Source organism: Mandrillus leucophaeus, unplaced genomic scaffold (assembly GCF_000951045.1).
Source record: "Mandrillus leucophaeus isolate KB7577 unplaced genomic scaffold, Mleu.le_1.0 Scaffold1031, whole genome shotgun sequence".
NCBI classification, from domain to species: domain Eukaryota; kingdom Metazoa; phylum Chordata; class Mammalia; order Primates; family Cercopithecidae; genus Mandrillus; species Mandrillus leucophaeus.
In genome coordinates, this window is record NW_012098444.1 from 91599 (window position 1) to 107385 (window position 15787).

Consider the following 15787-nt stretch of genomic DNA (forward strand, 5'->3'; position numbering starts at 1 on the left):
TAGCCAGGATGGTCTCGATCTCCTGACCTCGTGATCCGCCCGTCTCGGCCTCCCAAAGTGCTGGGATTACAGGCGTGAGCCACCGCGCCCGGCCATACAGATCTCAGAAGCACCTAATCTCTTTCCATAGCGACAATTACCCCAAGCGTCGTCGTTAAGGAGCTAGGACCGGCCCTGACCCGCCCCTTTGGACACCTAGAGAGACTTTTTGAAGCCTGTGACATAATTTTAAGACCAGCCATTTTTGGCATCCCCAGAGCTATCTTTCTGGATCATTTTGTGCTGCTGGCATTCTTTCTCCGTTCTTAAGATATGCATGAGTAAAGACATTGACTACATAGACCGCACTCATAAACCGCAGTAGAGTCCATTTCAGGTAACTACTCTGCAAAATAAGGGAACCAGATGCATTTTGCCCTCTGTTTAGAGATCGTCACAGCTGACTCTAGGAGAATTGTCTATGGGTTAGCAATAGAGTCTTTAAAACAATTTTAAAAAGCTCCCTTTCCCTGACCGGGAATCGAACCCGGGCCGCGGCGGTGAGAGCGCCGAATCCTAACCACTAGACCACCAGGGAAGCCATGGTAAGTGGCTTAGCAACATTCTATACTAAATAAATACCCTGTGACGTGTATCCTATAGAGACGTACGATTGGACGCGGTTTTCTCGCGATATTTGGGAATACGCTGACCGCGCTTCGCTCCCCTTGGTAGTATGCCCCCCCGTTGCGGCAGATAGGGAAAACTAGGCAGCAAAGATGAGTTGTAACCTTCGTCCTGGAGAAGACAATAAAATACCAACAGAGTCAGGGGAAATTCTGGGGTTTCTTCAAGGGAATAAAATATTACTAAAACGAATGTGTCAGAAGTGGGATTCGAACCCACGCCTCCATCCGGAGACCAGAACGCCCGTAGGCAAGGTGCTTACCTTGAGTCTGGCGCCTTAGACCACTCGGCCATCCTGACACTCGGAAGCGAAGCGCTTGTCACTTACTCTCGTAATTGTGTTCACTGGTGTCGGCCTGTCGCGTCACACCCGTGTTGCGGCCGCGGGAATCCTGCTGACTGGTCGCGACTTTTCAGCGCTTCCTGTTCCCGGCGGAGCTCTGGAGAAAGCGGCGGCTGCAACGCAGCCCGGTGTGGCCCATAGCGCTCTCCCGGGCCGGGAATCGAAGCGAACGACCGGGGGTTAGTGACCGTATGCCAGCGCCTGGCCCGGCAAACGCAGGACGATGCCTGAGAAAGGCAAAGCACCAGCTTCCGCCTCACACTCCGGCCCTCGCTGGGGAAAGTGTCCGACAAGCAGTTACTACTTGGAAAGTAGTTGGAAAAACGGTTGCCACAAAGTGACAGACGGATGCTTTTGTTTGTCTTCATTATCATCATGATGATAGCGGCTTTCTGCTTGATTGTTCCTGCGCATACCCTCCCCTCAAGGTCCACCGCGCTTCCTCCAGGAAACCGCACAGATACGGTTGGCGATAACGGCGGGATCGGGAAGTCCCAGGTCTGAGGGGCCTGGCGGGCCTGGGCTGAGGTGAGGGCGGTCAGGCTGCGTTTACACAGCAGTGAACGGGGCTTCAGCGTCCAGTGGGAAGGCCCGGGACTCGCACTGCAGAGCAGCTCTGGCAGGGTCCTCCCGGTTGGCTGTGAGGTTGCCTGTGAGCCCGGATACCACTCATCCAGGCACTCGTTCCTTGAATCTTAACACTGAGTGTCCACTGCGAACACAACGGTACATAGACAAAGCCCCTACGAGGTGAGCTGACTTGCTAGGGAAGGAGATAACCAGCACAATGACATGTACGGAGTGAGGAAAAAACAAAAGCAATGAAGCGGTGGAGACGTTCTATTTTTAGACTGGGCAGTTAAGTAAGGCCTCACTAAACTGACTTTTGCTAAAATATTTTTCAAAAACTAAAATATATGTCATGCAAATATAAAATCCACATGTGTCAAGATTTTATTCCATTAACTAATGATGAAAGTAATTTTAAAGAGAAAAATTATTCTGATACTCGTTCAAACAGCAAGGGAGAATTTTATTCAGACTGTTACAATAGGGGTGAGAGATTGGGCTCAACTCCAAATCAACAAAGACAGCCAGAAATTTAAAGCCAAGGAGCAGAGTGTGGGGGTATCAGTGGATGGAAAATTACTAAGAGAATGGGCCAAGTGGGGTAGCTCAGGCCTGTAATCCCAGTGCTTTGGGAGGCCTAGGCAGGAGGATCACTTCTGCCCAGGAATTTGAGACTTCAGTGAGCTATGATCAAGCTCACTTTCAAAGAAATTTGAAATTTCAAAGAAAGAAAATTACTAATAGAAGATATTAAGGGTAGGGGAGAAGGAAAGAAGGAAGGAAGGCAGGGAGGAAAAATTACTAATAGGAGTAGGGGCTATAAGCTAAACAGGCCTTAAAAGATTCTTACTTAATGGAGGCCAAAGACTTAGACATCAAAGGTGAGAAATTCAAAGGTGAGAAATGAGTAACTTGATCAATATCAAGGCTGGCGGAATTCACACTAAACTGAATAGCAGGACTGTTTGCTGAGACTAGACTTTACAGGCCAAAGACAGGATAGGGGCCAAAGTGGAGGCCTAATCAAAAAGAGGAATCAGAGGAGTCTGACTAAAATTTGGTCAAGGAAGGTTTTTGTCAGTGACCTATACAAAGTTATCAATGTTACAACTAATTAAAAGGAGAATTTCAAGAGACTTTTAAAATAATAATTCAGCCAAATGAAGGCTGAAAAGAGGTTGCTAACAGATTAAAGTTGGGTTAATATCCTGAGTAATAAACTGTGATATTGGAAGTTGGGATTTCTACTTCAGGGTTATCTTTTCTTTGCCAGAGATAAATCAGTTGTGTCTCTTGACAAATTTTATTTGTATTGCTATCCTTGGTCTTGCTCTCAGACAGAAACCATTTTCCTTACTATTAGTTTTCTAAAAGTTAACCTGTACCTCACTACCAAGCTGCAAAATAGCCAAGTCAATAAAAACTAATAAAGGTGCACATACCAATGGAAACAATCCCACAAAGGGATTGATGGCTATTATGGTTATTTCCATATCTTACCCATGTGAATAATGCTGCAATAAACATGAGAGTGGAGGCATCTCTTCAACACGATGATTTCAATTACTTTGGATATATACCCAGTAGTGGGAGTGCTGGATCATATGGTAATTTTGTGTAAGTTTTATGAGGAGCTTCCATATTGTTGTCTATAATAGCTGTACTAATTTACATTCCCACCAACAGTGTGCAAGATTTCCCTTTTCTCCTCATCCTCACCAATGCTAGTTATCTTTCATCTTTTTGATAATAGCTATTCTAACAGATAGAAGGTAATATCTCTTTTTTTTTTTGAAACAGAGGTTCGCTCTTGTCACCCAGGCTGGAGTGCAGTGGCAAAATCTAGGCTCACTGCAACCTCCACCTCCCGGGTTCAAGCGATTCTCCTGCCTCTGCCTCCTGAGTAGCTGGGATTACAGGCATGCCCCACCACACCTAGCACAATTTTGTTTTTAGTAGAGACAAGGTTTCACCATGTTGGAAAGGCTTGTCTTGAACTCCTGACCTCAGGTGATCCACCTGCCTTGGCCTCTCAAAAGTGCTGGGATTTATGGGCGTGAGCCACAGCGCCTAGCCAGAAGGTAATATCTCATTGTGGTTTTAATTTGCATTTCCCTGATGATTCCTGATATTAAGCATGTTTGCATATAGCTGTTGGCCATTTGTATGTCTTCCCTAGAGAAATGTCTATTCAGATTCTTTGCCTATTATTTAAGTGGGTTATTTGTTTTCTTATCATTGAGCAGTTTCTTTTTGATTCTGTACAAATTTTGGGATTGTTTTTTCTTCCCCAAAGGTATTTAAGGATTGCTTTTTCTATTTCTGTGAAAACTGTCATTGGAATTTTTATAGGGATTGCATTGAATCTGTAGATTGCTCTGGTAGCATGGACATTTTAATAACATTGATTCCTCCAATCCATTAACATGAAATATCTTTCCATTTACTCATTTCTTCTTCAATTTCTTTCATTAATCTTTTATAGTTTTTAGTGTAAGCTCTTTCGCTTCATTGGTTAAATTTATTCTTAAGTATTTTATCTTTGTTTAGCTATTGTAAATGAGATTGTTTTCTTGATTTGTTTTCGGGATAGTTTACTGTTACTGTGTAGAAATGCTACTGATTGTGTATATTGATCCTCCAACTTTACTGAATTAATTTATTAGTTCTAACAGACTTTTTCAATGTAGTCCTTAGGGTTTTCTATATATAAGATAATGTATTCTTCTGCTGTTGGATGGAATGTCCTGTGTACATGTGTTAGGTCCATTTGGTCTAGAGTTTAGTTTATGTCTGATGTTTCCTTATTGACTTTCTGTCTGGATTATCTGTCCATTGCTGAAAGTGGGGTGTTTAATTCCCCTACTCTTATTATATTGCAACCTGTATCTCCTTTTACCTCTATTAATATTGCTTTATATATTTAGGTATCCCAATGTTGGGTGAATATATATTTATAATTGTTGTATCTTTTTGCTGAATTGATCCCTTTATTTTTATGTAGTGACCTTATTTGTCTCTTTTTACAGTTTTTGACTTAAGGTTTTAAAGTTTATTTTATCTAAGTATAGCTGATCTTGCTGTCTTTTGGTTTCCATTTGCCTGGAGTATCTTTTTTTTATCCCTTTACTTTCAGTATAGGTGTGTCTTCAGAAGTGAAGTGAGTCCTTTGTAGGCAACATACAGTTGGGACTTTTTTGTTTTTTTTAATTTATTCAGCCACTTTATGTGTTTTAATTGGAAAATTTAATCCATTCATATTCAAAGTATTTTGAATTCTTTTTAAGCAATTTATACATCTCCATCTTTTAGAGTCAGTCACTGGTGCTTTATTTTGTCCCCTTGGTGATGCATATTTTATTTTTAGAGATGGAGTCCCGGTCTCTTACCTAGGCTGCAGTGCAGTGATATGATCTTGGCTCACTGTAACCTCTGCCTCCTGAGTTCAAGCAATTCTCCTTCTTCAGGCTTCCGAGCAGCTGGGACTACAGACATGCACCACCACACCTGGCTAATTTTTGTATGTTTTAGTAGAGATGGGGTTTCACCATATTGGCCAGGCTGATCTTGAACTCCTAACCTCAAGTGATCCGCCCTCCTTGGCCTCCCAAAGTGCTGGGATTACAGGCGTGAGCCACCACGCCCAGCCGGTGATGCATATTTCTAATTGTTCTTGATTCTTCCATGCATTGGTGTGTGCATATTTGAAGAAATAGCTACTTATTCCATTTTTTGAAGACTTGATTATCTAAAAACACCCTTTATCTATCAGTCAGCCTGTCCAGAAATTCTGGGCAGGCTGCCTGTTGTGGCCAATGGGTGAACTTGCTGCTTAAGTCCTCGGGTTGGCTGGTCTAGTGACTGGATGAACGGGCGGGCAGGACTGAAGGCTGGATCCACTAGGGTGGACCTGTTGATTGGATTTGCTGGGGTGGACCTGGAACCTGTGTCCCTTGTGGCAAACCTAAATCCCAGGTCTACAAGGGCTGACTTGCCACTGGAGTGGGCCTTGAGCCTGAGTCTGCAGGGACCAGCCAGATACTGAGATGGGCCTGGAGTCTGTGTCCCCGAGCCTAAGTCCACAGGAGTAAACCTATGTCCTGAGTTCACAGAGGCTGGCTTGGAGGCCTGAATCTGCAGCAGTATCACTGGATCCTCTGTCCGCAGAGGCTGGCCTGGCTCCAGGGTCTGCTGGGGTGGCCTGGACCCCGACTCCACTGGAGCCTGGGATTATACGTACTTACCAGGTACCTGGATCCACGGGGGCTGGCCTGAAGCCTAGGTCTACAGGGGTTGGCCTGAAGGCTAAGGGGGGGTGTGTGTGTGTGTGCTCTTTTGGAGAGTAGGTCTTTAATGTCTAAGGGTGTTGACCTGGTGCCGGAGGCTAGATGTGCTAACTTGGCTCTGGGGTGGGCCTGAAGCCTGGAGCTGCAGAGACAGGCCTAGGACCTTGGGCTACCGGGGTCAGCGTGACCCTGGGGTATGTCTGGAGACTGAGTCTGTAGGGCCTGGCCTGGTGCTTGGGTGAGCTTGAAGGCCTGTGCCACTGGTGCTGACCTGGTGCTGGAGTGGGCCCAGAGGCCAGAGACTGAGTCCCTGGTCTGGAACCTGGGGATGCAGGATCCAGCCTGGGGCCAGGCACGCTTGAAGGCTCAGACTTCATGTACTGCCTAGAGTCTGGGGATATGGGGGCCTTCCTGGTGCTGGATTTGACTTGGGTAGGCCCAGTGTTAGGGTCCAAGGCAAAGTCCAGTGCTCACTTCTCTCTTCTTTCTCCAAGTGGAAAGTATCTCTCTCTGCTGTGCTGCTTGAGGTTGAAGAACGGGTGATGTAGGCAAATGTAAAACTGTCCTTCCTACCATCTTCGATGCCCCTCTTCCTTTTTGTGTTTTTTGTTTGTTTGTTTTGACAGCATCTGGCTCTTTCACCCAGGCTGGAGTACAGTGGTGCAATCCTGGCATCTTGACTCACCACACCTTTGCCTCCCAGGCTCAAGCCATCCTCCCACTTCAACCCTTTGAGTAGCTGGAACTACAGGTGTACACCACCACACCTAGATAATTTTTGTATATTTTTTGTAGACATGGGGTCTCCTGAACTCAACCAATCTACCTGCCTCAGCCTTCCAAAGTGCTCAGATTACAGGCATGAGCCACCATGCGCGGCCAATGCCGCTCTTCTTATTTCTTTGCTATATCCAGGTGTTGTGGTCTGTGGTCTCTCGTCTGGTTTCCTTACTTCTTTTTTTTTGGGGGGCAGAGTTTTACTCTTGTTGCCCAGGTTGGAGTGCAATGGTGCAATCTCAGCTCACTGCAACCTCCGCCTCCCGGGTTCAAGCAGTTCTCCTGCCTCAGCCTCCCTAGTAGCTGGGATTACAGGCATGTGCCACCTACACTGGCTAATTTTGTATTTTTAGTAGAGACGGAATTTCTCCATGTTGATCAGGCTGGTCTCGAACTCCCAACCTCAGGTGATTCCTCCTGCCTCAGCCTCCCAAACTGCTGGGATTACAGGCATGAGCCACCATGCCGGGCCATGGTTTCCTTACTTCTTGTGAAAATATTTTTATTTGTGAATAGTAGTTCAAATTGATGTATCTACAGGGGTATAGGAAATGGAGAATCCTGGACCAGGCACAGTGGCTCATGCCTGTAATCCCAGCACTTTGGGAGGCTGAGGCAGGAGGAATCACCTGAGGTCGGGAGTTTTGAGACCAGCCTGACCAACATGGTGAAACCCTATCTTTATTACAAACACAGAATTAGCCTGTGGCTCATGCCTGTAATCCCAGCTACTCGGGAGGCTGAGTCAGGAGAATTGCTTGAACCCGGGAGGTGGAGGTTGCAGTGAGCCAAGGTCGCAGCATTGTACGCAAGCCTGGGTGACAGAGCAAGACTCTGTCTCAAAAAAAAAAAAAAAAAAGAAAGAAAGAAATGGAGAATCCTTTTCTGTCATCTTGTTCTATCCCTAAGGTGGTCAATTTTTTATCACTTTGAAGTCCTGTCTGAAGGGAGAAAGTGAAAAATGGAGGAGGGTTGTTTTCTATTACCCTCATATCCTAATGCTTCTGGTGGCCTATTTGGCCTTCAAACTCTGCTGGCCAGCCTGACCTCACCTCCCTGTCTCCCATACGCCCCAGCAAGCTTGGTGCCTTTTCCTAAAGGTGCTTGATCTGTCTTTTTACCTTGCCCAGAAAACTCCCTTGCTCTAGCTGAGCCCCATGGACCAGGGATGCTGCAGAGAATAAAACAAATTATCTGTCCTCAAGATGCTCAGATTCCAGCAGAAAGACCTAGAATAAATAAAATAATTATTTGGTGGGGATGGGTAGTGATACGTACTGTTGAGAAAAATAACGCATAGAAAGAGGTTAGTGAGAGATGCAAGTGCTTCAGAAGGTCTCTCAGTATGTGGCATTTGAGCAGAAATTTCAAGAGTCAAGGAGTGACTAGATAAAATATCTGAGGGAAGAGGGCTCCAGGGAAAGAGAAGGGCAGAAGAAAATGCCAACAAGGAATGCAAAACAGACAATATGCTGAAACTGAGTGAGAGGGCCTGGTGCTAGCCTCTGGATTGACAATGAGCGAAAAGGAAGGTTTTGAGCTGTGTGATAAGATCTTTCCTGCTTTTCAAGGATCCCCTGGGCTGGTTATGGTGGTTCATGCCTGTAATCCTGACTCATGCCATAATCCCAAAGCTTTGGGAGGCCAAGGAGGGAGGATCACTTGTGCCAAGAGTTTGAGACCAGCCTGGACAACATAGCGGGAGGCCATCTCTACAAAAAATTTAAAGAATTTGCTGGGCATGTTGGCACATACCTATAGTCTCAGCTACTTGGGAGGTTGAGATGGGAGGATTGCTTGAGCCAGGACTTCAAGGATGCAGTGAGCTGTGATTGTGCCACTGCATTCCAGCCTCAGTGATGGAACAAGATACTGTCTCAAGAAAGAAAAACAAAAAGGATCCTCTGGCTGCTGTGTGGAGGGTAGACTATAGAATACAAGAGTAAAGCAGCGAGAACAGTTGAGAGGTGCTGCAAGCCACATTGGTGTGGACTGGATGGAAGCAGGCCGGGTGGTGAGCAAGACTTGAATTCTGGGTGTATTTTGCAGGTAGAGCTAATAGGATTTGTTGATGTGCAAGAAGTAAATGAGCCACAAAAAGGATTTTTTGGCCTGAACAATAGAAGGAAAAACCTCATCAGTTACTGACAAAGGGAAGGCTAAGGGGAGGCAGATTATGGAGGAGAGAGAGTTCAGTTTCAGACCTTCCAGTTTGAGATACTTAATAGATATGTCAAGTAAGCAGTGAGGAACAATCCTCTGGAGTCCAGGGCAGAGGTGATGCTTTGTGATCAAGTCCTGTCCATTTAGTTTTCAAGGTAAAGCATCTTTCATTATGGTCTGGCCTAGGGGAAAAAGCATGGTGTAGTTAGCCTCTGCATGAGTACCCAGAAAGTCTAAATATAGTCCAAAGGCTTGAAATAAATATAGGCTTGAAGCCCAAGGCCCTAATCTAGTGGATCACAGTCTCTGCTCAGGGCTCCAAATGGGATGTTTAGTCACGAGCTGTTTTAGGTGCTCCTGGAGAGAGTGAACTGAAGACTAACAATGAGTAAAGGGGAGACAGAGAATTCTTTAGTCCCAACCATGTTTCCCAGTTCTCACTGGTGGGAAGGGCTTCATTTCTAACCAGCTGAATGAGCAGTGTGAGGAGGGTAAGATCTACCAGGTCCTGGTGGGTGGAAGCATGGAGAGAGAGCAAGAGAACAACCCAAAAATAGTCTGGTGAGTGGACTAAACAGGAGGGGAATGCAGCAGGAGTAGAACTAGAAGAAATGTCTTCAAATTGTTGGTAGCTCACAAACTCTTCTGTATTAGAAGCTTAATGCTGGAAGATGGCTGAAGAGAAATGGTTGGGTTCATTTTTTAGCCCAAATGCAAAACTTTTTAGGTACAGAGGGAGGAAATGAGATGAGGCAAGAAAAAGGGGAGAAGATGAAGGAGAGAAAGAGGGGGCAAAATTATGCAATGAGAGAGTCAGAGGGGAAGAGGAGGAAGGGCAGTTAGAAGTAAAACAGAAGGAACAACATTAGAGCACCCAGGCTGTTCGTGCTGAGGGGCACCTGCAGGTCAATGCTGGTTTGCCCTCAGCCCTCATCTCGGCCTCCCTCCTGTGCCCATTGGCCGAGGCAGCAGGCGGCTGGCATGTCAGCGCTGCCCGAGTGTGCGCACACCTGGCCGGGTTGCAGTAGCGCCGGCCTTGGCCTCAACTTTGCTCTGAGATCAGACTGGGCACTGGGAACGGGGAGCAGCCAGGCAGTGGGAGCAAGCATTTCAGAGCCCGTGGAGCAGGCACCAGGAGCGGGGAGAGACCAGGCAGCACAGCCAGGCATGTCTGAGCCTGCGCGGGCAGAGGGGCCGCCCCTGGAGAGTGAAGAGATGCCTGGGTCTGCAGCCACAGCTTGAGCCGCAGTAGCTCTGCCTGGGAGGGCGGGGCTCCTGGCTGCTTCTGGCCCCCAAGAGCACAGGGAGGCCTGGGTCCGCAGCCACAGCAGGGCGGCAGCAGCTGCACCCAGGAGCGCCAAGCCCCCACCCAGTCAACTCAGGAGCGGGCGGGGCTTCTGCCTGTTCCTGGCTCCCACTTGCTTCCTGGAGCGGGCCGCCTCCCCCACCGCAGCAGCATCACGGCAGTGGCCACTCTAGACGGGCTGCTGCTGCCATCAGCACAACCACAGCGAGGGGCGCAGCTGCTGCTTCAGCACCAGGAGCAGCGTGTGGCTCCGCGGCCGGCGTCGCGAGCTCCACAGCGGCAAGCACCCCCGCAGACGCCGAGTTTCCCACGGCCAGTCTCTTGGCGGCTGGCTTCCTCCTCCTTCACGTCGTCTGCCCTCCGGCCCGGAGCCAAAGCTAACAGCACCAACCCAGGCAGCTGGGCCAGCCAGGAGCAAGGGCAAGGGCATCTCTTTTTTTATTTTATTTTTTTGAGACGGAGTCTGGCTCTGTCGCCCAGGCTGGAGTGCAGCGGTCGGATCTCGGCTCACTGCAAGCTCCGCCTCCCGGGTATGTGCCATTCTCCTGGCTCAGCCGCCCGAGTAGCTGGCACTACAGGCGCCCGCCACCCTGCCCGGCTATTTTTTTGTATTTTTTAGTAGAGACGGGGTTTCACTGTGTTAGCCAGGATGGTCTCGATCTCCTGATCCGCCCGTCTCGGCCTCCCAAAGTGCTGGGATTACAGGCTTGAGCCAGCGCGCCCGGCCAAGGGCATCTCTTATATACCACTCCGCCCTACCTGGGCCACACGGCATCACAGAGGGCCCAGGTCCGCCGCACTAGGGCGTCATCAGACTCAGGGTAGAGGCATCACCCTTCAGTTGTCAGGGGCTCAGGAGAAACGGAATTGCACTCCCAGCAATGACGACTGGTTGGAGGATGAAGACACCAGTCACTGAGAGGATGAGAGCTGAGAAAGAGAGAATTCATTCAAATACTTGGAACCTGGGCTGGGCGGAGGGCGTCTGTGGGTCTCGTGGAATTTGGGGCACAAAGTCCTGAAGGAGTGTTCCTTTTCCCACTGGGAATACCTCTCAGGATTTGAGGGCAGTGGGTTGACTCAACTTCTGTAGCAATTTGCCTCATTCCTCCCTGGACCCGAGGAATGGAAAGTAGTTTTTCTCTTTGGAGAGAAGATACTAAAAGTTCAGAGGGTACAGCAATATTAGATTTGGCTATGCCAAGACAGAAGATAAGAAGAGTGCTATGGTGCCATGCGTAGTCCAGGAAAAATAAATGTTATGAAGATAAATGTGTCCTCCACATGGAGCCTTTGATGTGTATAAAAGAATTGGCAGTTTCAGCAGTCTGCAAACTGTATAGCTCAACGGTCATAACATTATCAATAGCTTGCATTTAATCTTAGCCTTTGTAATGGGATGCTAAGATGGAATTCAAGGTCTCAGACTGCAATGAGGTCACTAAAGGCAGAGAACCAATGTTTACAGATAACCCCTCCTTAGAATGTTAGCACTCCTTTGCAGCAATTACAAAGGAAGGGGCTGGTGACTGTTTTTGGGAGAGTTGGCTCATTCCTTACCTAGATGATATAAGAAATTAAAAAGAGGCTGAGAGATTTATTTGGAGAGGGTTATTGAAGAGCTGGGCATTGGCAGTAGTTTCATTTTATTATTTTATTTTATTTATTTATTTATTTTTTGAGACAGAGTCTTGCTCTGTCGCCCAGGCTGGGGTGCAATGGCCGGATCTCAGCTCACTGCAAGCTCCACCTCCTGGGTTTACGCCGTTCTCCTGCCTCAGCCTCCTGAGTAGCTAGGACTACAGGCGCCCGCCACCTTGCCCGGCTAGTTTTTTGTATTTTTTAGTAGAGACGGGGTTTCACCGTGTTAGCCAGGATGGTCTCCATCTCCTGACCTCGTGATCCACCCGTCTTGGCCTCCCAAAGTGCTGGGATTACAGGCTTGAGCCACCGCGCCCGGCCTCATTTTATTATTTTAAAGAAGATCAAACCAAGAGAATCAAGAATGTTCTTGAACCTCAAAGTGAGACCCAACATTCTAAGAGTAACCAAGAGTTATAAGACCTTTCATTCCCTTTGATGAAATCACAAGGATTTTGCAGATATCTTTTAGGGACCTTGAGGAAAGGATAAAGTTTGCTCTTGATGGAGTCCTGCTCTTTTGATGTAAAAGTTACACTTTCATTAATGAGTAAAGTAGCTGGGACATCTTCTTTCCTACCTTACACTAGTCAGACAAGTAGGTTGAGTCACTGATACCACAAATCAAAAGGAATATGCACAGGACACACTGGGCTCATCCTAAGGGTGTTCATGTTTGGACACCATGTCATTTGATATATTTAGGCTGCAGAGGAGAAGGCTGGGCTAGTCAACAATCATCGTATACCAATAACAAACACACAGACAAGTCCCTGAGATGATTTCAGAAAGTAAGTGCCACAAAGAAGATACAATAGGGCACAGTGAAGTAGAGCATGACTGAGGAAAGGGAGCTTTCTGAATGAGGGATTTCATAGCTGAGTGGGTGATCTCATATAGAGATTCACATGAAAATAAGGGAGCAAACAGATGAAAAGTTGGGTGGTGGGCTGGGGGACGGGGCGGGGGCTGTGGGGAGAAATGAGTGCTGCAGAGACAAAAGAACTCCCTCCAGCATACATGGCACACTTGAGAAATAGCAAAAAGGTGGGAGGACAAAGTGGGAAAAGTTGGGGGATGATGCCAGAGAAGAAGCCAAGGGCCAGATTAAGTTGGGCCTTGAGGCCACGATAAGGGTTTTGGATTGCACTGGAGACCACTTACAGATTTTAAGCAAAAGATTTGATCTTTGAGGAAATCATCCCTGCTTTGTGAGGGTACAAGTTAAAGTAGGAGGCAGATGTAGGCCATAGACTGGATTAGGAAGATGTAGCCATAGACCAGGTGAGATGATAGTGGTATCATAGGCTTAAAAATAGTCCTGGAAAAGATATCTGTGTCCTAATCCCCAGAACATGTGGAGATTACTTTTATTTTATTTTAGATGGAGTCTTGCTCTGTCACTCATGCTGGTGTGCAGTAGCACAATTTCGGTTCACTGCAACCTCCTCCTCCCAGGTTCAAGCAATTCTCCTGCCTCAGCCTCCCGAGTAGCTGGGATTACAGGTCCACGCCACCATGCCCAGCTAATTTTTTTTTTTTTTTTTTGTAGTTTTAGTAGAGACAGGGTTTCACCACGTTGGCCAGGCACATCTCGAACTCCTGACCTCAAGTGATCCACCCGCCTCGGCCTCCCTAAGTGCTGGGATTACAGGCGTGAGCCACCATATGCAGCCAATTACTTTATATGGCAAATACTTTACAGAAGTAATTGCTTTAGGATACTGAGATGAAGTGATTATTTGGATTATAAGGATGGACTCTAAATGCATTCACAAGCATCCTTGTAAGAGAGAACCAGAGGGAGATTTGGCACAGAAGGAGGCAATGTGACCTCAGAGACAGAGATTGGAGTGATGTGGCCACAAGTCAGAGAATGCTGGCCACCATTAGAAGCCAGAAGAAGCAAGGAAAGGGTTCTCCTCTAGAGCCCTTATATGGCCCGTGGCCCCGCTGATGCCTTGATCTGGATTTTTGGCCTCCAGAACCATGAGAAAATAAATCTGCCTAAAGGGAGCAAGTTTGTGGCTGAAAACAACACAATTTATTACAACAGTTACAGAAAATTAATACTAGTGGCTTGGAGTAGGGTTTTAGCAATGGAGAGGGTCGGAAGTGATTGGATTTAAGATAAATTTTTGGAGACAGGATCAACAAGATTTGCTGATGTATATAGTTTAGGTGTCATAAAAGGCAAATAATCAAGACTGATTCCCTTTTTTCCTGAGCAAGGGGGTGGATGATGACATCGTTTACTGACATGGTGGAGGGTACAGGCATTATTGTTACATGTTTGCCATATTTATGTTGGAGAAAATATCAGCTATCATGTGTCAGTGCTCTCTACATGCCAGGCACTGTCCTAAATTCGTTACATGTGTTAGCTCAGTTAACACAGGTAAGTCAAGTGGGCAGTAAGATATATGACTGGAGTTGAAAGAAGGCTAGGCTAGGAGCCATCGTGTATTTAAATCCACAGACCTAATTAGATCACCCAGGAGAACATCTGCAGACGAGAGAAGATCTGGTTCAAGGCCTGAGCCAGGGCACACTTCATCTTTTGGCAGAACAGAGGGAATGGATCCAAAAAAAGGAAAGAGGGAGCCAGTGAGGAGGGTGGAAAACCAGGAGCATAGGAAGTCACAGAAGTAAAACTGGGGCCAAAAAATGTAGAGGGAGCCATAAGGATGAGGAAGACGCGAGCTACATAGTCGCGCTCTTTCTAGGGCAGGGAGGCGGACAGAACTGACAGCTGCTATGTGGCAAGATGACCGTCGCCAGCGACCCTGTGGAGCGCCACTGCAGTGGCTGGGCGGGGAGGAAAGCTCCATCAGAGCCATCTGAAGAGAAGAGGATGGGAAGCGAGAGTCCACAGAGAATGTAGGCGACTTTGAGGAGGAATCCTGATGCTAATAGAAGTGGGCTGTGACTGTGGGACTCTGCGGTCCAGAGGGCTCCAGCTGGCTTTCAAAGTGACTGGTTCTGCATCACGTTTGCGGGCGGCAACTGTGAGGGGGAAATGGAAGGTGAATACACAACGGCAACAAGCGAAGAGGCAACGCCCCCAGACAGGCCGATGGGCTGGGGCTGGAGCGCAGGAGGCCTGACCCTGTCTCTTCCACTTTCCCTCAAACCTTTGGTCACCAAGCGCAGACGCTCACCACGGAAGCGACGCAACCACAACTGCCGCGGGGCTCCGTGACACGCGCGGGCGACTCGAGTCGGGGAACCACGGTTCCCGGCGGGCGTTGCGCGGGGCACCCAGTGCGCAGGCGCACGCCGTCGGCCTCCGACTCGCCCCTCCCTCTGGGGCGCGGGCCTCAGTTCCGGGATACCGCAGCCGACGCCGAGAAGCACCGTTTCTTCTTAAAAGAGAAACGCTGCGCGCGCGAGGTGGGCCCCTGCCTTCCAGCAGCTCCGGGCCTGCTCGCCTCGTCCGGGAGGCGCAGGCGCAGGCGCAGTCGGGGTGAGGGCGAGTCGGGGCGCACAGGTAATGTCGGGGTGGGGGTGGGTCGCGACGGGGTTCTGGGCAACCTGGGAGCTGCCATTGGGATTGGTCCGCTCCACTCACTGCCAGCATTAAGTGGGGGTGCCCAAGACGGGGTGGGGGGCGCCTTCCAGACCTCTGACCCCGGCCCCACCGTCACTCGTCCCAACTGTGAAGAGCGCTCCCAGGAGCACGCCAGGACGCGACCTTTCCTTCCCCTACAAAGCAGTAAAGGCCGCTGCCCTCTTCAAGATGAAATGTGTGGACCCCTCCAGCCCAGTTGAAATTTCCCGTGAAAGTCTCTCGCCCCTTCCCCACGGCTCCACTTCAGTGGACTGGAGGGCGCAGGCCTTTGTTCTGCCTGCTTGTGTCTGCCGGCCTCCCCCTCGACGACACCCACATGGTAGCGCTGAGCTTCCACACCCTGTAGCACAGAAGGACGGGGTTTGCTCCACACCTGCCACTGCTGTTGAAATAGTTTAGTCTTGCCCCGGAATTGCATAGATCAGTGAGTCTTCCTCACTGATGAGGAAACTGAGGCCCCAACG

At 48.3% G+C, this 15787-nt stretch overlaps 1 protein-coding gene and 2 non-coding genes across 6 annotated transcripts in view; 1 reads left to right on the forward strand and 2 right to left on the reverse strand.

Annotated features, from left to right (window-relative positions):
- Positions 1–505: 505 nt before the first annotated feature.
- TRNAE-CUC lies at positions 506–577 on the reverse strand. Its single transcript has one exon. It is a non-coding gene; the product is annotated as a tRNA-Glu (tRNA).
- A 283-nt stretch (positions 578–860) lies between these two features.
- On the reverse strand, positions 861–966 carry TRNAL-CAA. Its single transcript has 2 exons — positions 929–966; positions 861–906 (listed from the first exon to the last, which is right to left on the reverse strand). It is a non-coding gene; the product is annotated as a tRNA-Leu (tRNA).
- A 14077-nt stretch (positions 967–15043) lies between these two features.
- Positions 15044–15787, forward strand: part of ZNF692 (zinc finger protein 692) — a 16377-nt gene continuing 15633 nt past the window's right edge. The window contains exon 1 of one of the 4 annotated variants that reach the window (XM_011978093.1): positions 15044–15242. Coding sequence is in view for 1 of the 4 variants with exons in the window: in XM_011978087.1 (XP_011833477.1) it covers positions 15640–15642 (3 nt within the window). In the remaining 3 variants the exon portion in view is untranslated. Of the gene's footprint in view, positions 15643–15787 lie in introns of all 4 variants that reach the window. The other 3 variants (XM_011978105.1, XM_011978100.1, XM_011978087.1) reach the window with 3 other exon arrangements.